We start from the raw sequence: 22,678 nt of genomic DNA on the forward strand, positions 1-22,678 counted from the left end.
GTTGCTACAAAAAAACTAATGTCGAATCAACCGAAGTTGTTGGTGTTGGTATTGGTGTTGCTGCAACTATTTTCAGCAGACCATAGGAGAAGGAATTCCTGAAAATGGAATAAATGAAATTTATGAAGGAATTGAAATTTCTGTTGATGATGTTGATGATGTTGCTGGAACAACGGCTGGTGATGTTGTTGAGGTTGTTGTTGCAACCATTTCTCAGCAAATTGAGATTGTTTTTTAAAGTTACTTATTCTTTTTGTCATATGCTCCCACGAAGGGGAGTAATGCAGAAAATGGGAGATTATTTTTTTTGGGGGGGGGGAAGTTTAGTTTGATGTTGTCTGCGTTGCTGATTATTGATTCTATCTACTGCTACTATTTTCGTTAGAAGATTGGGTGTGTGAGTAGACTAATTCCTACATTTGAATTTTGTGGTTCCGTATGCTAAAAAGGAGAAGAGTGTGAATGAAAATTTGTTTATGTTATTTTGGCATATGGACAAATGGTGTCTTAATTCTGCATCAAAATCTTTTCATTTCTAGCATTCAGAGAGAGTCTTATGCTGGGTATATGGGTTTGGTCTTATCCAATTTGTCCCATTCTTAAATATTTACAAAAAAAAAAAAAAAAAAAAAAAAAAAAAGGTATATTTGAGAAAATGTCAAACCACATCAGTCCTATAAAAAATCACTCCTTTTATTTCGGTGCAAAGAAAAATTAATGTAAAATTTTTTATTTAAAAATTGTGAGTTGAGAGCATGTTTTAGAAAAAATACTATTGAGTGTAGCTTTCATCATCCACCCTTATTGATTATCCTCGGTTTGAATGAGTGTTTGATCCTAATTTAGTTTATATTAATACTCAATTATTAATCAAGACCTCAAATTGCATATAACCTCAAGTGAACAAATTAAAGTCTAGTATCAATTTCATTTAAATAATAATAATAAATAAATAAAGACTTGCTTGAATCAACTCTAAAACTATGCTCACAGGGGGTTTAGGATCTAGAATAACTTATGACTCGATTCTTTTGAGGTAATTCATATAACAATCAATGAAGCATAATTTGATTTTTTTTTTTTTTTTTTTTTTTTTTTTTTTTTCGAATTCTATTTGAAAATCATGTGAAAAAAAGGAGAGCTTGGGGATGTAGTCGAAAGTTTTACATGCAAGTGGTGGAAATAGAAGAATAAAAGTCCCTATGAGCTCAACCCATGGGTAAAAGGTACTAAACATGAATATCTTGTAAAGTATACGATAGCCCAATTTTGAAAAAATTATGTAAAGATTTGAATAAAATACTAAGATAAAATCTTTTGAATTTTTAGTAATGGTGAATTTTCTTTCTTGTACGACCATTGGTGTTGTGAGAATCTCATAACTCGATGAACTAATTTTGTATCAATAGAGAATAGAACATCTAGACATTCTTATGGCGCCTCTTTCTCAACCGTGTTCCATTGACGCTAACCTTCACAAACGAGGTATCCCAATTGTTTCTACATGCCAATGTTGTGGAGATACTAAGTCGATGGAGAACTTGTTTGTGGCGGGTGAGAGCAGTCGAGGGCTTGTGGAGATTCTTCTCTAACATTTTTCCATTTACATCCCCCCATTGCACGCTCACCACACATGATAATCATTTTTTTGGAAAGTCTACTACAAAAACTCACAATGTATATTCAATATCTTCTGCCTTTGCTAATCTTTTGGTTCATTTGGGCCGAAAGAAATAATGCAAAACACAAAAATAATAACATTTTGTGAAAACAGCTTCGCTTAACTTTTTGCGCTTAAAAAAGGTTTAGGAGATTGATGCCGATATTGGCTGCATCCCACTGTGGATTGAGCTCGACTAGAAAGCCCGCACTCACCTCATTCACTCATCATCAGGCCATTGGACACTCGAAGGGCTTCTCTCCAAGATCTCACTTATTGGGTAGAACTAACATCGTCCTTGACTCACGGCCATTTTGAGTTTGCCTTGTGCCCGAGTCGCCATCACAGCCATTAAGTTGTGTTCTACATCTGCACCGCTCAGATCAATCAAACACGGCTACCGGCTGAGCCCAAGTCACTCCAATACAGCTTAAACGTCGATCCACTTAAGAACGCTTAAGTACATCTCTGTTAACACAACTAACTCAAAGGGATAAAAAAACACAAAGATGGAAAATTGAATGCCCGGCAAAAAACTGAAGTTTCAACACTGATACCCGGTTCAACATTGATATACCCTACATTGAAGTCAGCTTTCCCTGTGCCAGCCTAGCAAACATCTTACCTCGAAACAATGACAGATACGGCCTCAAACCAAAATTTAAGAACAATCCGAGAAATAACAGTGCTACCTTGTCAGATTTCTTTAGGCAAATCTGAGTTTGAATCGAGTTCAGTTGAGGTACCATGAGGTTAGAGTTTCAGGGCAGATTTTGCCATTGCCAATGCGCCCTCGTATGTATGGTTTCCACCGATAAATCCACTCATGTGGACAAAAATGCAACCAGAGATTCCTGACTCCTTGGATAGTTCTTCGTCTCTGAGTCCACGCCATGCAGAAGGAAGTGCTTTACGACTCTCAAATCTATCAGGTGCTATTGCCATTGCCTGAACTCGCCAACTTTTGCTGCGATCATCCTAATAACATTTCCAGAATATGTCAAGAAATTCTAAGATTGCATAAACAGTTGTGCAGATGAACACGTGTTACGAAAATTCACAGGGAGATAAATAGAATGGCGCATAGTTGACAAAAAAAAGTAACAGAGACCAAGCAGAAAACGTTAACACGGAATTAAGTGCAGGACCAAACATGATTAAATGAACAGAAACATATTCATAATAACTACCTCATAGAGAACATATTTAATCGATGGGCTAATCTTCATCTCTTCCTCCAGCTCAAACAAATGAAGTTTCCACTGAAAAGGATAATCTCAGTATGATCAATATATCACATGGCTTTCTTGGATAAATTTCTAGCAATGCATTAACATCTACTACTCTGACAAGTAAACTTCTAGGACTAAATACATGAGAAAGTAAATCAAATGCTAAATAATTACACGGTTACAGAATTGCTTTGACAAGGCCTACAGAAAAAGCTGACTTAAGATAGGCATATAAATATGCTTACTAATTGTAAGCTTGTGTGATAAATAAGAGAACAAATGCTACTGGCTAGAAAGCCTGGCCTATTCATAAAATACATGTTTAATTGCAGAAATCGTGCTGGTAAAACTACTCACCGGACAAAATCTATCTAATACCATGATTTCTCCAGACAGATCATATTCAAGCCTAGCTTCAAGACATTTCCTAACAATTGAACGAGCTGGCAGCCATGATCTTGCATGAAATCGGAGACTCTGAATATACACAAAAGTTGTTAGAGTTTGTATGAACCAAATCTCCAGCTTCAAGCAACGCAGATGCCATTTCCATATAAATAATTTCAGGTTCAGTGAAAACGTCTGGTTGAAATTCTCATAATGAGAATGTTTTAAAAGCAGCAATGTCGAAAGAAACTAATCTGTGAAGATAGGCCAGAAAAATGACCAAATAATAATAATAATAATGAATTCTGTTTGGATAGACGAAACTTACATCCAAAAACTCTTTGCCTGCCAGAGTCATGGCACTTTCAAAGGCTTCATTTTCCTTCTCAGCTGATTGATCGGGATCTATCCAATCCAAGTTTAATTTTCCGACTCTTGAAGACAAATGAGTATTATTTACGAATCTTGGTGGCTGGTCAGTATCATATTGATTGATTCCATTGTCAATTGCATCAATTGCCTGCCATTTGTGTAATTAGTGTACGAGCAATCAAAAGTTTCAAATAATTTTAATTATACATGGATGCTGCAGATAAGACAAGAAATACAGGAAAATAGTGATAACCCATAAAACTAAATAATAATATGAAGAATGATCATGATTAAACTTTTATGATACCAAGTTCAGAAAATGCTGCAATTGCAAATGGTGCCATTGATATTGTGACGAGGAATTATATAATGGATTGGTAGGTTTCTGTCTTGCACCACAAAAGCAGTGTTGGTACAATTGAGGGTGTGTTATGAGACGTTGAAGTTTTTGAAACAGGGCATACGAAACTGGTGTGATTCATAATTACAGGTCATATCATTTAGACGTTCGTATTTAAACATGATTGGGCAGCATCTGATTATTTATCTTCAGTTGATGCGGTTGTTCTAAAGAAGATAGAAAATAAAAAAGACATTACATGGATGAACACTTACAACTGTTAATTCCACAAGTTGTGTTGTACTAGGATCATACTTCTAAACAAGTTTTGTCACAATCTTGCGAACACCATAATCTTAAAAGAAGGGGTTGCATAAGGAAAGATGCTACAAATTGCAAGGGCGCCCACCCTCGAGCTAATCTCGCCCATGTTGACTTGCCTCTGCCTCATGTTGATGTCTCTCAATCTATAGTGATCGGTGGTTCGGATTATGCAGCATTCCTTGAGTACCAAGCTTTGAAGCAGTCCATTCCTCCTGACGGTCCTGTTTCCGGTCTGGTCGCCTGTGACTTTTATAAATTCCCTCCTGGTTCTTGGATCCTTGATTCTGGTGCATCAGGTTATATGTCTGAAAATCTCCTTTTTTTCTCTTCCTCTTCTCCCTCCACATCTTTACCCCTTGTTACTTTGGCTAATGGTCATCGAGCCACTGCAACCGCAATTGGTACCGCCCATCCTCTTCCTTATATTTCTATTGATTCGGTCTTTTATGTTCCTTCATGTCCATTTAATATTGTCTCTATTAGTCGACTAACTAAATCCTTAAATTATTCTTATCACCTTTAATATAGACTCTTTCTCTATCCAGGATCGTCAGACGGGACAACTGATTGGCGAATGTCGTGAGTCGCATGGCATTTACTTTTTCCCACCATCTCCACCTCCATCTTCATCGCCCGTATTATGTCTTGCCACTGCTGAGCGGAACCTTTTTCACCAGCGGTTTGGTCACCCATCTCCATCCAAGTTGAAGCATATGGCGTCTATTTTATCTTCTTTGTCGTCTTTAGAATATGAGTCATGTCAGGTTGGTAAACAGCCTCATGCATCGTTTCCTCAGCGCGTAGATTCTTGGGCTTCTAAACCCTTTGATTTTGTCCACTTTGACATCTGGGGTCCTAGTCGTACTTTGTCGGGTTTTGAATTTCAATATTTCATTACATTTGTGATGATTTTTCTCGTTGTACTTGGCTTTATCTATTGAAAAGTCGTTTAGAATTATTTTCTTCTATATTTTGCTCTTTTTGTGCTGAAATTCAAACTCAATTTGGGGTGTCTATCAAGGTTTTATGAAGTGACTGCTTCTGAGTATTTTTCTTCCTCTAACTGCATACATGACTTCACACGATATCCTCCATCAGTCCTCTTGTGTCATCACATTTTTGAGCCGATGTAGTACTTGCGGCTTGTTACCTAATCAACCGTATGCCTTTTTCAGTCCTTCAGGGTGGGGTTCCTCATCAGTGTCTTTTCCATCCGAGCCATTGTTCTCTTTACTACCTCGTGTCTTTGGGTGTACGTGTTTTATTTATGATCACTCTCCTAGACTCGATAAACTTTTTGCATGTGCTATTAAGTGTATTTTCTTTGGTTATTCGCGGGTTCAAAAAGGGTACAAATGTTACTCGTCTACACATCGCCGATATTACTTTTCTGTTGATGTCACATTCTTCGAGTCATTTTCATTTTATTGCACCTCTTCTTCCACTACTTCTACTCCTATGGTCCTCCCTCTTCCTTCATCCGATTCACTCATTCCGTCTCCTCCTCTTCAGGTTTATCATCGCCAACATCGTCATTCTTTTTCCAAATCAACTCTTCCGGCGTCCTTTGTCATCTCCGAACCGATTCCGGTCCCACCCATTTCGACATCCGACACAGCTCCTGCTTTGACTTCACGCCGTGGTACACGCTCTACTCGTAATCCTCATCCTTTTTATACGTTTTTAAGCTATCATCGTTTGTCTTCTCATTTCTACAGTTTCATGACAAACTTAGGATCTATATCTATCCTAAGTCAGTCTTGGAGGATCTCTCTCATCCCGGTTGGCGACAGGCCATAATGGACGAAATGGCTGCCTTAGAAGCTAATGGTACTTGGGATCTTGTTTATTTACCTCCCGGTCAATCTCTCATTGCTTGTCATTGAGTTTATACTATTAAAGTTGGTGCGGATGGCAAACTAGATTGCCCTAAGGCTCGTCTGGAGGCCAAAGGCTTCAGACGGGTCTATAGTTAGGATTATACTGACACTTTCTCCTGTGGCAAAGATGTCCTTTGTTCGCTTATTTCTTTCTCTTGCAACCATTTGGGTCGGCCTCTTTATCAGTTGGACATCAAGAATGCTTTCCTCCCTGGTGATCTTCATAAGGATATTTATATGGACCAACTACCTAGATTTGTTGCTCGGGGAGAGTCTGGTCTTGTGTGCAAGCTCGTCGCTCTCTATATGGCTTAAAACAATCTCCTCGTGTTTGGTTTTGGCAGTTTAGTGCCACTATACAAGAGGTTGGGATGACTAGATGCAAATCCGATCATTGTCTTTTACAGACATACTACTGTTAGTACGTGTTTATACCTTATTGTCTATGTTGATGATATTACCATCGTTGGAATGGTATTGTGCTTTCACAAAAAAAAAAAAAAAAGTATGCTTTGGATATGTTAGAAGAAGCACATATGATAGAGTGTAACCCTGTTGACTCTCCTATGGATGCCAACTATAAACTTCTACCGGATCAAGGGGAACCTTCAGAAAATATTGGTCGTTATCGACGATCAGTAAACTGAACTATCTCACTATTACTCATTCCGATATTTCATATGTTGTTAGTGTGGTTAGTAAATTTCTTCAATCACCACGTACCACCAATTGGGAAGCTGTTGTTTGCATTCTTCGGTATGTCAATGGGTACCTTGAGCAAGGTTGGTTATATAAGAATCACGGTCATATGGACATTGTTGGATATTTCGATACAGATTGGGATCTCCGTCTGACATACGTTCTACCTCAGGATATTGTATCTTTATTGGAGGTAATCTTATTTTTTGGAAAAGCAAGAAGCAAAACTTTTTACCCGATTGACTGTTGAAGCCGAATATTGAGCTATGGCCCTTGCCACCTATGAGCTCATCTAGATAAAGAAATTGCTTTTTGAACTTAAATTTACTACTATCTCCGAGATAAAGTTATGCTGTGATAATCAAGCTGCATGTCACATTGCTTCTAACCCAGTATTTCACGAGCATACAAAGCATATTGAAGTCGATTGTCACTATTATTTAGGTGTACTGGTACTAACTATGTATGTTCTATTGATCAGCTGACAGATATTTTCACAAAATCTCTTGGTGATCCTTGCATCAAGTACTTATGTGACAAGCTTGGCATATTTGATTTGTATGCTCCAACTTGACGAGGAGTGTTAGATATTAGATTGGATTATTTTACAGTTAAGCCCAATGGGCTTGTGTATATAAGCTTTGTTATATAGTGTACAATATACAATTTCAAATAAAGTATAGAATTAGATTTTTCTCTCTTTAATTTACTTGAGGATATTTTGTATTTTTGGATTTTGATGTTTTTCAGGTGAATAGTGATTGAATTTCAATGTAATCCTCCTGGTAGTATGATTGTGATAAATAGAGTAACGAAAATAATTAACTTTATTCTTGGTGCAAAGATTAAATTAGCATAAGAAAACCAATTCCAACTAATACCAAGCCAAAGCCGGGAATTATTCCTACAGAGGAATACCAAAAAGCCATCACTAACCCAAAGAATCTAATAATCCCCCTAACCTATATATGAAGTCCTTACATATATTTGATGTAGATAGGCCCTTATGGACACATGGATACATTTATATCAAGATATCATAAATAAATGACATTAACTAAATGATATAAAATAAAATTCTGAGTCTTCAACCTTGTATTACGATTAAACCTAAGTAAACTTGGTCATTTTTTCCTCGTCTAACATAAACCTTAATATTGTCCAACCTCATATTCGACCGTGCCCTAAACTGTCACCGGTGAGCAAGTAGAGTATGCTAGTGCACTTGAGAGAATCATATCGAAGGAACTCGGAAAAATGACCCAATACCGTCGGGAGACGGGAAATCTCTTATCTTTTGATTACAAAAGTGACACAAACGTAGGAGTAGCAACTTTTTATTAAAAACACAGGTTGCGGCGGCGCAGCGGCAGTTCAGACAATCTTGGTGGTAAAAGGGTTATCCATAAGTAAATAAAGTTCATTATCACCTATATTTCACTTTGCGATTATTGAAAAATATGGGCAATAATGAGGAAGCACTGAGGAAGTCAATTCGAAGAAGACCTCTTCCCGCAAAGCGAAATACGGCCGGTAGTGCTCCGGTTTATTCATATCACTCTCAAAGATAAAACAACTTATATCCTTTCAAAGTTGCACCACTAGCAAGAGAGCTGGCAAGCACGAAAAGAGCAGGATAGTCATTAGTCAGTAGAGGTAGAGGTGGAAGAGGAGAATCTCAAGATAAGAGTGTGTTGGATTATGAATGCATGTATGCCTTAGGGTTATGGTCAAACCTATTTATAGACTTTCCACATAACAGATTGTGAAGATTCTCTCTTGATATGGTATAACTGTTAGGATTAAATCACACACACAAAAACAAGAAGAAAGAACATAAAGAATTACGTGGTTCGGCCGATAAGAGTTATCGACCTACGTCCACAGGGGCAACCAAAACTTTTTTATTTCTGCAATATCAAACGGCACAGTTTACAAGTACAAGAGATGGTATTCATAGACTAGGTTTAGAGTTAATCACAATTGGGCCCGAACTCCTAAGCCCATAAGGGTTAACTACCACCTAACAATCTCTCACTTTGAGGCTTCAAAACATCTGCGCTCTATTGTACTTCCGTAAAATCCTCAACTTCACTTGATTGCCACGGTCTTCTCATCATTTCTTAAGAAGACCAGCTGAACTCATGCATAACTTCAGCTTGTCCAGTGTCATAATCTTTGTGAACATATCTGCTGGATTCATAGCGCCTGATGTTCTTTAACTTTATCGTTCCTTCACTTATCGACCCTTTGATAAAGTGATATCTTATCGCAATATGTTTCGTTTTCTCATGATAGACCGAATTCTTAACAAGTTTGACTGTCTCTCATTGTCGCAATGTAATGAATAATTTGTCTGTTTTTTATCCAACTCCAGGAGAACGTTCTTTAACCAAACTAACTCTTTGCTAACCTTAGCACCTGTCATATACTTAGTTTCTGTCGTCGAAAGAGCCACACTTTTCTGAAGTTCAGACATCTAGCTGACTAGAGTTCCTCCCACTGTGAAGTTGTACCCTATAGTAATCTTAAGCGTCTATTTGCATCCAGCCAAATCAGTATCAAAATATTCTCTGAGAATCATATTTTTGCCTCTGAAACATAACTTCATCTTGGAAGTACCCTTCAAATATCTTAGTATCCACTTGACGGCTTCCCAATGTTCTCTCCCCGGATTTGACATCTAGCGACTAACAACCCCGACTGCATGAGAAATGTCTGGTCTCGTGCACACCATCGCATACATGAGGCTGTCAACTGCAGATGCATAAGAGACTTTAGCCATATCTGCCTTTTATTTGTCTGTTTTCGGAGACTAGTAAGCTTGAAGTGGCTTCCCAAAGGTGTTTTTCGGCTTAGTCTTCTCACTATTCATGTTGAACTTTTCTAACACTATCCGATAGACTTCTCTTGAGATAATGTCAGAGTGTCATCCTTGTTTCTGATTATACTCATCCCAGGTATCTGATTGGCTAGACCTAAATCTTTCATCTCGAATGCCTCATACATCAACTAATTGATTTCTCGCATGTGTGCACTGGCTATCAATATATCATCCACGTAGAGAAGTAGAATGATGTATAAACCTTTGAACTTTTTCACATAGCAGCAATGGTCCATTTCGCATCTCTTGTACCCCGTTCTCATCATGAAGTTGTCGAACTTCATGTTCCATTGCCTGGGGGCTTGTACCATGTACATATTCTCATCAAAATCACCATGTAGAAAAGTTCTCTTAACATCTAGTTGCTCTAGATGTAAGCCCTCTGTAGCTACAATACTAAGAACCAATCTGATAATGGTCATCCTTACTACTTGAGAGACGATTTTAGTGTAGTTTCCTCTTTTTTTCTGTTGAAAGCCTTTAACCACTAAGCGAGCTTTGTATCTTTTTTACCCATCTAGTTCATCCTTAATTCTGAAAACTCATTTATATTGAAGCACCTCCTTGTCGGAAGGAAGTTTAGTCAAAATCCATGTCTTGTTTTTGTGCAAGAAACTATCTCTTCTTTCATGGCCTAGTCCCACTCAATCAAATCATTCTGTTTGGTTGCTTCATGATAACTTTCTGGTTCACCATTTTGAATCAAAAGGAGATAGTTTACATTAGGATCATATCTCGCTAGAGGTTTGGTGACTCTAATGGATCTCCTAACCCACTGTGACTCGGCTGGCTGCGGCTGCACCAGTGACTGGGGAGGTCCATCACCCTCCGAACTTTCACTGTCAACAAAGTCCCCTTGATTGCCTTCAAATTCGTCTATACTAGATTCATTCTCCTGATTCCCACTATCTTGAGGATCCACCGACTCTCTAGTTCTGATAGCATCATTGTCAAACTTAACCTATTCTTTCACAACCTTCAGATTTTTTGTGCTTGTCTTCGAAAAGTTCAGTCGCTTCTGACAACCTTTTTACTTTCAACGTCCTAAAGCCAGTAACCCATGTTGTCTCCTCCGTATCCAATGAAGGTGTATTTTCTAGCTTTGACATCTAACTTGTCACTATCTCTCATCAGATCATAAGCCCTGCATCCTTACACTCTTAAGTGTTCATACTTTACTATTCCTCTTTCCACTCTTCTTCGCGTATCTTGTATTATAGAATTAGATAAGGTCGTCTATATTAGAAGAGCGAGAAACACCTAGGATAATTATTATTTTATTCCTTATTATTTCTCTTATTATTTTATTTATTGTTTAATTCTTGATTATGACTCTTGGGCTTGGCCCATAAGTCCACCTATATATAAGGTGCATCTAGGTCATGTTAGGCGGTCATTATTTTGGTTTTGATTACAAAGCGAATTGGGTTTCCCTTGTGGTTCTCTATTTCTATTTATTCGAATATAATTCTCTTTTCAACTAACCCTAAGTCATAAAAATTGGTCCGACATGCCGGATCCTCTGCTGACGGAATCATGCCCATCTCCAATCAACAACAATTTGAGCTACTGGAATCAACCGTTGGGGAAATACAGGATGAGGTAAACAAAATCCGCCAGGATATTTCCGCCAAGCTGGAGACTTTACGAGACATAACACGAATCAGATGGTGTCGTTGCGGCAAGAGTTGCTTGCAGCGATCACGGCAGCGTTTAGCGACGTTAGCACCGCTGCTGACACCACTGCGTCAGTAGGTCAGCCACCGACGCAATTCTCAGCACCCTCAACGTCGCCGCCTATGGTGCAGCCTCCATTCGCACCGGATTCTCAACCGTTAGGGGGGTTGACCCCCCGCCACAGCAACTTTGCCACCCCGCTCCTCTCAGAAGTCAAACTACCACCGTTTGACGAGACGGAGCCTATTGGTTGGGTTGCTTGCGCCGAGCAACAGTTTGAACTCCACCAGGTGCGAGCAGAACTCAAGGTAGCATTAGCGCACATCGCCGTGGAAGTCACAACACTGCACCAGTCTCAATGGCAACACTTTTTCCATCCAACCACCATTTGGGTGGAGTTTTCCCGAGCCCTAGTACTTCGTTTTGACGATCGTAGGGAACTCCTACGAGCGTCTTGCCACACTTCGGCAATAATGTAAAGTTGATCAGTATATCAACTAGTTTATCCAACTGGCGACACAGGTGCCAGGCTTGGGGGATAAGCATTACCTTGGATACTTCATGAGAGGATTGCAACAGAACATCCACAATCATCTAGGGACACTAGACCCCAAAGATTTGGACTCAACTATCCAAATCAGCTGCCACATTGAGTGGGAATTCAATGCAACATAAGCAATAGACCAAGCACAGACAACAGCTCAACTGGCGGACGCCCGGTGGCATCGGATCAGTCCTCTGTGCGAATCCCTTTCTGGTAACCGAGTCATAAAGAGTATCGCGAGTGTCAGTCTAAGCGACTTTGCTACCGCTGTAAGAAGCCTTATACACCATTGCATAAGTGTGCCAGCAAGTCCCTTCGAACTTATATGGTAGACACAGACACGAATTGGGTGGCTGAGCTCAAAGAGATGGATAAGGTCGAAGGGTGGACAGAAGATGAGGTCAGATCCACGGAGTTCGAGCAGATGGTGGCAAAGACGACAAGCTCATTCCCTAGGTTTTGATACAATGGCGCAGACTAATGGACAAGGATTCGACTTCGGTTGATGAAGAGAAATTGCACTTTCAGTTTCTTGTCTTCCGCCTTAAAGACAAGGTTTTTCAAGAAAGATGGAGTTGTTATGGAGTTAATGTGGAGCAAGGGATCGGGGTGGCAGAGCCACGACCGTTACTGGCCTATAGCCGACAGCGTCGCAGCGAGCGGGCTTGGTCGGCAGTGGTTTAGTTATTTATCCTTATTATTATATTATTCGTTATTGCGTTGTTTTATTAATTGTGGGCCTAATTGTTGGGGTTATGGTTAATCGTTACTTAAGTATGTGATGAAGACATTAATAGGGGATATTTTTTAATAATTGTGAAAATAAACATGAGTCTTCTGGCTATTTGGCAAACGCGTCGCATTTGATTTTTTTTTTAGTGCTAACAGGAGTTGAATAACATTAAGGTCTACATTAGAAAAGGGAGAAGCACCTAGGATAATTATTATTTTATTCTTTATTATTTTATTTATTGTTTAATTCTTGATTATGAGTCTTGGACTTGGCCCATAAGTCCGACTACATATAGGGTGCATCTAGGTCATATTAGGTTAGGCAATCATTATCTTGGTTTTGATTACAGAGCGAATTGGTTTCGTTCGTGGTTCTCTATTTCCATTCATTTGAATATAGTTCTCTTTTCGACTAACTCTAAGTCATAACATCTTGAAACCCAATGTCACTGATGATCCCTAATTGATTAGATAAGCAGCATTGTTAACTGCAATTAACTGCATCGGCCTAGAATGCCTTTGGAAGTCCAGCATTCAGTCTTGTGGAAAAATATGTGAATCAATTATTTTTCAGGAAACAAATATCTTCTTTCCTTTGTACAGTTGGAGATCCCATGATCCATGGTATAAGATATAAGATGATCCCATAATTCATGGGATAAGATATAGGATAGTTTGTTTCTATTTTTATTAAGTTCTTTTTTGTATATAAGTCCTTTTATCCTTGTCAAGAATACTGCTTTTTGAGAATTATTTTTCTTCTTCATTTGATTGTTCTATTCAAAATCTGAGATAGTATCATAGCAGCTCTTTCTTGGGAACTGTTCTTGATTTTGCTAAGGTTTCTTTCCTCTATTCGACCAGCCTTAATTGTTGAGTTTTCTGGACTATTTCTCAAAGTTTATTAGTCTTCATCATCGAGTCTGCAAGTTATAATATGTCAGACCTAACAGAGACTGCACAGTCCTGGGAGAAAATCCGAGTCCAACATGCCGGCGAACTTCAAGGCATCCAGTCTGCTTATAGACTAAATGGAAAAAACTACCTCAAATGGTCTCAACTCGACCAAGCAACATTGAAAGGAAAGGGAAAAATGAGTCATCTCATTAGGATAGGACCAAAGAAGGAAAATCCCAAATTTGAAGCATGGGATGAAAAAGATTCTATCTATATAATGGCTTGATTATGGAATTCTATGATCCCAGAAATCAGCGATACTTGCATGTTCTTGAATAGTGCCAAGGATGTTTGGGATGCTATTCGAGAAACCAATTCCAAGTCTAAAGATACGGCTCAGGTGTATAAAGTCAAGATGAAGACGATGGCAGCAAAACAAGGAACGAAAACTGTAACTGGGTATGCCAATCAATTAAAATCATTGTGGCAGGAACTTGACCGTTACAGGGTAATAAACACCAAGTGCTCCGCAGATGCAGCAATTCTAAAGGAATTTATTGAGAAAGACAAGAGTTTAAAATTTTTTATATGGTCTGAATCCAGAATTTGATCAAGTGAGAGTCCAGATCCTTGGTAAACAGGAACTTCCAAACCTCAATGAAGTTGTAGCTCTTATTCGAGGAGAAGAGAGTAGGAGGTCTATGATGTTGGAACCACAAAGTGTTGATAGCATAGCTATGGTGGCTAGTGATACCAAAACAGCCTATTCAACCTAAGTTACAGAATCGCGACGAGTTGTTTTATACTTACTGCAAAAAACCTCGGCATACTCGAGAGAAATGTTGGAAGCTTCATGGAAAGCTCTCAGGCCGAGAGTGGAATAAAATGGGAGACCAATCAAGGAATAAAGAGCCCTTAAACCATGCTGGACAAGTACACATCGCTGCTGCACCACAAAAGTGAAGAGCTGTGTGGCCTTAATCGGGAGGAAATTGAGAGGTTAAGGTCTCCAAAGCCTTCAGGCACTTGTTCATTGATATATTCAGGTATATTTCCTATCTCCATTGGATTATGGACTCGGGAGCCACCAATCATATGACCCACTCATCTAAATACTTTTCCATCCATACCCCATGTCCAGCCGGAAAATAGTCACAGCTGATGGATCTCTATCAATTGTTGCAGGAGTAGGAGATGTTTTAATAACCCCTACCATGACCCTTAAAAATGTCCTTCATGTCCCCAAATTATCCACCAATCTTGTTTCTATACAAAAGCTTACCCAAGATTTATCATGCAATGTGGTTTTTTATAGTGGTTGTTGTGTATTTCAAGACAAAGTTTCAGGGAGATTGGACGTGCTAAAGTAGGAGACAGCCTTTATTACCTTGAGATGCCAAGACAGCTGAACTTTGTCTAGAGTAAGGGTCTAATGTCAGAAAGCCGTTTATCCAATAAAGAGAAAATTCATCTTTACCATTGTCGTTTAGGACATCCATCATTTAAGGTTGTTAAGATCTTGTTTCCCACCTTGTTTTCAGATTTAAATGTTGAAGAATTTCATTGTGATGTGTGTGAACTTGCCAAACATAAGCAAGTGCCTTTTTCCCATTAGTAATAAAAGAAAATTTGTTCATTTTCAACGCATTCATATTGATATATGGGGTACTTCTACTATTCCTAATGTCTTTGGAGCACGATGGTTTGTCTCTTTCATTGATAGTTGTACCCGTGTCACTTGGTTGTTCCTCTTGAAGTCCAAATTCGATGTTAGTACTATTCTACCAAATTTTTGTTCAATGGTCAAAAATCAATTTGGGTTGGTGTCAAGAGATTTCGGTCTGACAATGCCAGGGATTATTTCAACCAAGTCCTCACTCATTACTTTCAAAATAATGAGATTATTCATGAGTCATCTTGTGTGTATATTCCACAACAAAATGGAATAACATCGAGGAAAAATGGTGAGCTTCTCGAGAAGACTCGAGCAATGTTGTTTCAGAATGGTGTACCTAAAACCTTTTGGGGAGAAGCAGTTCTTACAGCCACACATCTCATAAATCGCTTGCCTTCCCTTGTCTTGCACCACAAAAGTCCAATGGAAGTTCTCTCATCCTTTTATCCCAACTTAAGAACCACAAATAATCTCGTTCCTAGAGTCTTTGGGTGTGTGTCTTTTGTTCATATACATGGTCCAAACAAAGGAAAACTGGATCCTAGAGCCCAGAAATGTATTTTTGTGTAGGGTACTCTTCCACTCAAAAAGGATACAAGTGTTATCATCCTCCATCCAAGAAATTCTTTGTGTGAATAGATGTCACATTCAATTAGAATCAATCTTACTTCAGTAGATCTTATCTTCAGAAGGGAAACTCATCTCAGGAAGATAAAGATCACGAAGGTTTCTTTCTAGATCCTCTTAATCTCTCCCCTACTATTGTTCCTTTGCTCGAATCTTCTCTTGCAGCTTTGCCCGAATCTGTTCTTGTTGTTGTCCCTTTGTCTGTTCCTGCTGCTCCTTTGTCTGAGTCTGTTGCTCCTGATATTGCTAAAAGACACGATGAAGACATGAGGTGTGCAAAGAAATACAAAATGAAGGGAATAAAGGATGTCCCAGCACCAGCACGCATCCAAAAGTCTAACTCGGAGCCCATAACTGAGGTAATAAATTCTGATCCTAACTCACATGTTGAAGTTGATAATATTTCTCAATCCATTACAATGGTTGAAACACAAAATGAACCAATTGTCGATGATGAATTGAATTTACCCATTGCTGTTAGAAAGAAACACAGAGAATGTAGAAATAGGCCTTTGTATCCTCTAGCTCAATACCTATCTTTTAAGAAATTTTCACCACCTCAAAGAACCTTTCTTGCTAACCTAAACACCATCATTATCCCTACTAGTGTGTCTCAAACTATATCTAATGTGAAATGGAAACAAGCTATCGACATAGAAATGGAAGCATTGAAAAAGAACAAAACTTGGGAATTGGTAAGGTTGCCTAGTGGGAAAAGGTTGTGGGTTGTAGATGGGTGTATACAGTCAAAAACAAGGCGGATGGGACAATTGAACGATATAAGACGCAATTGGTGGCAAAAGGATATACACAGACTTATGGGATTGATTATCTAGAGATTTTTGCTCCTGTTGCAAAAATGAATACACTGCCAACTATGGATGGGACCTGCAACAGTTTGACGTTAAAAATGCATTCTTACATAGGGATCTAGAGTAAGATTTATATGGAGGTTTCACCGGGTTATGATAAGAACTTGGATGCTCACACCGTGTGTAAATTGAAAAAGGCTCTATATGGACTTAAGCAATCTCCTCGGGCATGGTTTGGAAGATTTGCAAGGGTTATATTGGCTATGAGGAATAAACAGAGCCAAGGTGATCACACATTGTTCACAAAACATTCTCCTTCATGGGGAGTCACAGCCCTACTTGTGTATGTTGATGCCATAGTGATAACAGGGAATGATGATGAAGAGAGGAAAGCATTGAGACAGTGTTTGGCAAAAGAATTTGAGATCAAAACATTGGGAAAGCTGAAGTATTTCCTTGGAATTGAGGTTGCTCATTCAAAGCAAGGGATTTTTATCTCCCAGCAAAAGTATGTTTAGACCTTAATGAAACAGGGAAGACAGCATGCAAACCAGTGGCTACCCCAATGGACCCGAATCTCAGACTTGCAACAGCAGATGATGATGCTGCAGTAGACCGGGAGATGTACCAGCGATTGATGATGCTGCAGTAGACCCGAATCTTATTTATCTCTCCCACACACGACCAGATATAGCATTTGCAGTAAGTGTGATCGGTCAATTTATGCACAACCAAAAGATGTTCATTTGCAAGCAGCCAATAGAGTGCTACACCAGGAAAAGGTATTTTCTTCAAAAAAAAAAATGGAAGTTTGATACTTGAAGCATACACTGATGCAGACTATGTTGGGTCTATAGTTGATAGAATGTCAACATCTGGATATTGCACTTTTCTTGGGGGAAATCTTATGACATGGAGGACCAAGAAACAAAATGGGGTAGCTCGATCAAGTGCAGAAGCAGAGTTTAGGGCAATGACTCAAGGTGTTTGTGAGCTACTTTGGTTAAAAATTATTCTTGAAGACTTGAAAATTAAGTGGGAATGGCCTATGAGACTTTACTGCGACAACAAGTTAGCAATCAGCATAGCTCACAATCCGGTGCAACATTACCGGACAAAACATATTGAAGTTGACAGACATTTTTTCAAAGAGAAGCTGGACAGCGGTTTGATTTGCACGCCTTACATAACAACCGGTCAACTAGCATATATTTTAACAAAAGAATTGAATAGCTCAATGTTTCAAACTATTGCATCCAAACTGGGAACGGAAAATGTCTATTCACCAGCTTGAGGAGGAGTGTGGAAAAATATGTGAATCAATTATTTTAGAAAACAAATATCTTGTTTCCTTTATACAGCTGAAGATCTCATGACCCATGGGATAAGATATAGGATGATCCTATAATTCATGGGATAAGATATAGAGGATAGTTTGTTTCTATTTTTATCAAGTTCCTTTTTGTATATAAGGTCTTCATATCCTTGTACGTAAGAACACTGCTTTTTAAAGAATTATTTTTCTTTTTCCTTCTATTGTTCTATTCAAAATCTAAGAAGTCTCGTACTTCTAGCCCTCTCATTCAATGTTATGTTCATCTTTTCTGCCATTCCGTTCTACTGAGGAGTGCTCGAGACAGTTTTGATCATCCGGATCCCGTGTTTAGCACAATACTCAGTAAACTCTTTGCTGATATATTCACCTCCATTATCCGATTTCAAGCACTTCACCTTCAGGTTAGTTTCTAATTCAACTGGAGACTTCCATTTCTTAAAAGTATTGAAAACTTCAAACTTGTTTCTAAAAAAATAGGCCCATACCTTTCGTGTTGAATCATCGATGAACGTTACACAGTCGTTTGATCCGCCAAAGGAAAAGACTAGTGTTGGTCCATAGACATCAAAGTGAACCAATTCCAACTTCTGAGCTCTCAGTGTCTGCGCCGTCTTTGCAAAAGAGACTTTCTTCTTCTTGCCAAGCACACAGGGCTCACAAAACTCGGAATCCACCCTCTTTAGATCTGGAAGTTTTCCTTTTGCGACAAGCATCTTCATTCCTTTTATGCTCATTTGGCCAAGTCATTGGTGCCACAAACAGACGGACTTTGCTTGCTGGTTAATGCATTCGTTTATTTTTTAGAGATATCGGTCATGTATAGAGTACCCATCTTCTTGCCTCTGGCATTACGAGATTGCCTATAACGACTCTCCATTGCCCTCTTTCAAACGTGACGTTATGTCCCTCTGATCATACAGCTGCCCAGTGGAGAGAAGCATTTTCTTAAAACTAGGGATTACCCTAACATCTTTCAACGTCCAGACGGTGTCCCAATAAGTCTTTAGATCTATGTCACCCATCCCTGTGATGTCAAGAGAGTCGTTATTGGTCAAACGAACTTTACCAAAGTTCCATGTCCGTAGATTCTTCATTGTCTTCGTGCTAAAAGTACCATGTAATGAAGCACCAAAATCCATAATTCACGACTCAATTGAATTCTCAACACAGCAAATGAGTGCATCGTCTGAGCTGTCTGTAGTGGCATTCACCTCCTTTTGCTCTGGCAGTTTTAAGAACTAATTTTTAAAGTGCCCATACTCTCTGCAATTCCAGCATTGAATGTCCTTCCTTGGCTTTGATTGACTTCCTTTTCTAAAATTTGATCTTCCTCCCATTTCTTTCTTCCTGCCTCTTCTTTCAGTGCTCAACAACACGCTTGAAGTTTCACCAGAATTTCGTCCATGTATATCCTTTCCTATGATTTAAGTCACGAATGCCTTCAAAGGTAAGTTTAGAATTTCCAGCAAAACTACTAACGGCTATGACAGTTCCTGACCAACTTTCACATAATGAGGATAACAAGAGCAAAGCCTAAACTTCATCGTCAAACTTAATATCCACTAACAACAATTGGGATATTATAGTATTGAATTCATTTATATGCAAAGTAATAGAGGCGCCTTCTTTCATTCTTGTATTCACCGTTTTATCAGAAATACCTTGTTGGAAGCAAACGGCTTCTCATATATGTTTGTCAACATCTTCACAACCCATATGCAGTAGTCTCCTTCAGAATGTTGAGTCCAACGCTTTTGGGTTGGCATAGATCTAATAGCAGACGGGGCTTTCTTGTTAAGGATTGTCCATTCATCGTCGCGCATCTTCTCGGGTTTCCTTCCGGTCAAAGGCAAATCTAGATATTCTGGCAAAGCAAATCCTCGATTTGCACCTTCCACCAACCGAAATCTTTTTCATCAAACTTATCAATCTTGGTCTTTCCGTCCTCATACATGATTTAATCATACAAATATGAATTCAGCAATTTGCGGTATACGTCGGATCAGATCATCAGCGTGTTGTCGGCGATCAGGGCTGCCAAGTAAATTGCGCGATGCTGCTGACGGATCTGACGTGTTTTGATGCTGAAAGGTCTGACGCAATCTGACGCTGACGAGGTCTGATGCTGTTCTAATTCTCTCTGCTCTGACACAAGTGTGTTCGGCTGTCTGACATAGTCTATTATGTTCTTTGCTATTCTTGAACAAGTGTAACTCGTGTGAATAACATCGCTCTGATACCACTTTTAGCATTAAATTACATGCACACGCAAACAAGAAAACATAAAATAAAGAATTACGTGGTTCGGCCGATAAGAGTTATCGACCTACGTCCACAAGGACAACCAAGAACTTTTTTATTTCTGCAATATGAGACGACACACTTTACATGTACAACAAATGGTATTTATAGACTAGGTTTAGGGTTAATCACAATTGGGCCCGAACTCCTAAGCCCATTAGGGTTAACTACCCTAAAGAAGCCTACAAAATCATATCTCATTAGATGTGATATCAATTTTTAGATATGGAAATCACTTCTAAGATATGCCTTATTTGTTTGGTATAGATAGAGTTTTTTTAACTTCTCTATCCGACCGTGAGCTCACCGAGTCAATCCAACGCCCGATCCGAGTCCGCAATTCGATTCGGTACATAATTATTGTAACGTGGATAATCATATCATCTCATCTATTTTTTAATCACCATACTTCGATTTTGAAAATAGACTAAACGTTTAATCATTATTTGATTTCCTAAATTTTCAAAATAAAAATTCCTACGTCTTATAGAAAACTAAAATCGCGTTTTGTTTTTCCAGTCAAACTTAACTGCACTTGACTTCTGATTCTACAACATTTCTAGAACTAGAATCAAACATATTAATTTAGTGCATATTATAATTTCAAAAAACAGCATAGAACCTTGAATTTCTAAATACTGCTGACATTCTCATAAAGCATCCTCGCAAAGGTGTATACTCTCTTTTATTCCTAAACTGCCCCAGATTGCTACCTCGTTCTGTGAACACACAAAGGTACCATAGCAGACATTACACTCACAAAAACACCCTCCCTCAGTAGAACATTAAAGCCAACGGGATATGCCCATTACGAAGCTCAGAGCTTGCAGCCTTGACATATTTGTGTCTTTTATGATCACAAATACTACAGTATACAACTTCACAAAAAGGTAATAACATGCAAAAAGAACAAGTAAAATTGTCAGACAATTATAAGACACCACATTATCAATAAAAACCTTTAAAAAGTAAAATCAAATACCTCCATGAAGCTCTTATAGACTGCAAGGAACAATCTATGCACATCTGGATGGTCCTCATCAACTTGAAGCTCCTTAGCTATAATCTCCTTCCCAAAATGCTACCCAACAAAAAAATAAAATAAAAAAACTCACCAAGATACCTTCTATCACAAAAAATAAAGCTCTAGTCTCACAAATTTAGCCTTCAATTATTTATTTAAATAATTTAAAACTAATAAAGAGTAATCTCACTCAATCTAAACGGAAACTAGTAGTTAAAGTTCATCCTTTTATCAGAAAAGAAACTACGACACCAAAAACAAATTCTCTTTCGAACTAGATGACATAATTGAAGGTTAGCACTCTTCATTAAACTTTACCTTATAAACAAGACCAGCACTACTGAGCTTAGTACCGAAACCATGTCCAAAGACTTCTTCAAAACCCTTTTGATGATGATCGTAGCGGTCTTTGGCGGGATCATAAACTCCACCCACATCAAGCACAGCGTCAAGCGTTTCCAGTACCTGATACATTTCAAGAAGCATTTCATCATACACCCTATCTGCACTTGCGAACATCAAAACATAACAGCACAAAGATCCACAATTCCCTCTATGTTGAGAAGAGAATATCAGCATCACCACCACACAACCTGGGGGTCACGGGTTCGAACAATATGAGCGTCGGCGAACTTTTTGGTCAGGCGAATCATGAAGCAGCCGAGTGCTTCATCACAGTGGAAGCTTCCATTGTGGGTGCCCACTCGCTTGGCTGCTGCTGGAATAGACATGGTGGAGAGGGAAACGCGGAAGGTGGCGCTGGAGCTGGGGTTGAAATGGAGGAGACGGTGGGCGCCGAGCAAAGCTCTTGAAAATGCTCTAAACATAGAGCCCTTCCCTCTCAGTCACTGACTGCGATTGGCTGTTCGTGAAACGACACCGTTTTAACAGTTGCTGATTGACTTGTCGTCCAGTAGGGTTGCTTGTTTGGGAATCGAGAGGGCCGTGGGGGATCATGCGCCGTTCGATTTATTTACACGGTCAAGATTTCGCTTTAAGTTTTTTTTATATTTTATTATTAAAATTTGTATTTGAAATTATTTCCTTTAACTTATTTATATGAAATACTCCCTTCTTTTCCGTGTTTTTTTTTTTTTTTTTTTACGTTAAATGATCACTTTTTATTTTTAGTAAAGTTTTAAATCAAAATATAATAACAATAATCATTAAAATTAATTATTTTATTCTATTATTAATATAAAATATTTTATTTTTAATATATAAATAAACAAACTCATCCAAACTCATGATTAAAACAAATAATTAAATTATAAA

General features: G+C 38.6%; 1 protein-coding gene across 1 annotated transcript; it reads right to left on the minus strand.

Moving 5' to 3' along the window:
* Positions 1-2,182: 2,182 nt before the first annotated feature.
* LOC127255872 (uncharacterized) lies at positions 2,183-22,281 on the minus strand. Its single transcript, XM_051281626.1, has 7 exons — positions 21,997-22,281; positions 21,722-21,868; positions 21,362-21,460; positions 3,608-3,799; positions 3,250-3,369; positions 2,851-2,922; positions 2,183-2,638 (listed from the first exon to the last, which is right to left on the minus strand). The coding sequence occupies exons 1-7, from the start codon at positions 22,228-22,230 to the stop codon at positions 2,414-2,416; spliced, it is 1,089 nt and encodes a 362-aa protein (XP_051137583.1). The 5' UTR covers positions 22,231-22,281; the 3' UTR covers positions 2,183-2,413.
* Between the last annotated feature and the right edge of the window lie 397 nt (positions 22,282-22,678).

The sequence above is a fragment of the Andrographis paniculata genome, unplaced genomic scaffold, assembly GCF_009805555.1.
Source record: "Andrographis paniculata isolate CXL003 unplaced genomic scaffold, ASM980555v1 Contig54END, whole genome shotgun sequence".
NCBI lineage: Eukaryota > Viridiplantae > Streptophyta > Magnoliopsida > Lamiales > Acanthaceae > Andrographis > Andrographis paniculata.

What these genes read in the sequence shown, in the direction of transcription:
- LOC127255872 (XM_051281626.1), bottom strand. Translation starts at nt 22,230, where the DNA reads ATGTTTAGAGCATTTTCAAGAGCTTTGCTCGGCGCCCACCGTCTCCTC. An exon ending in TCTATAAGAGCTTCATGGAG is followed by an intron (nt 3,800 to 21,361) that starts GTATTTGATTTT and finishes CACAAATGGCAG; the next exon opens with GCAATTGATGCAATTGACAA. An exon ending in CAGGCAAAGAGTTTTTGGAT is followed by an intron (nt 3,370 to 3,607) that starts GTAAGTTTCGTC and finishes GTGTATATTCAG; the next exon opens with AGTCTCCGATTTCATGCAAG.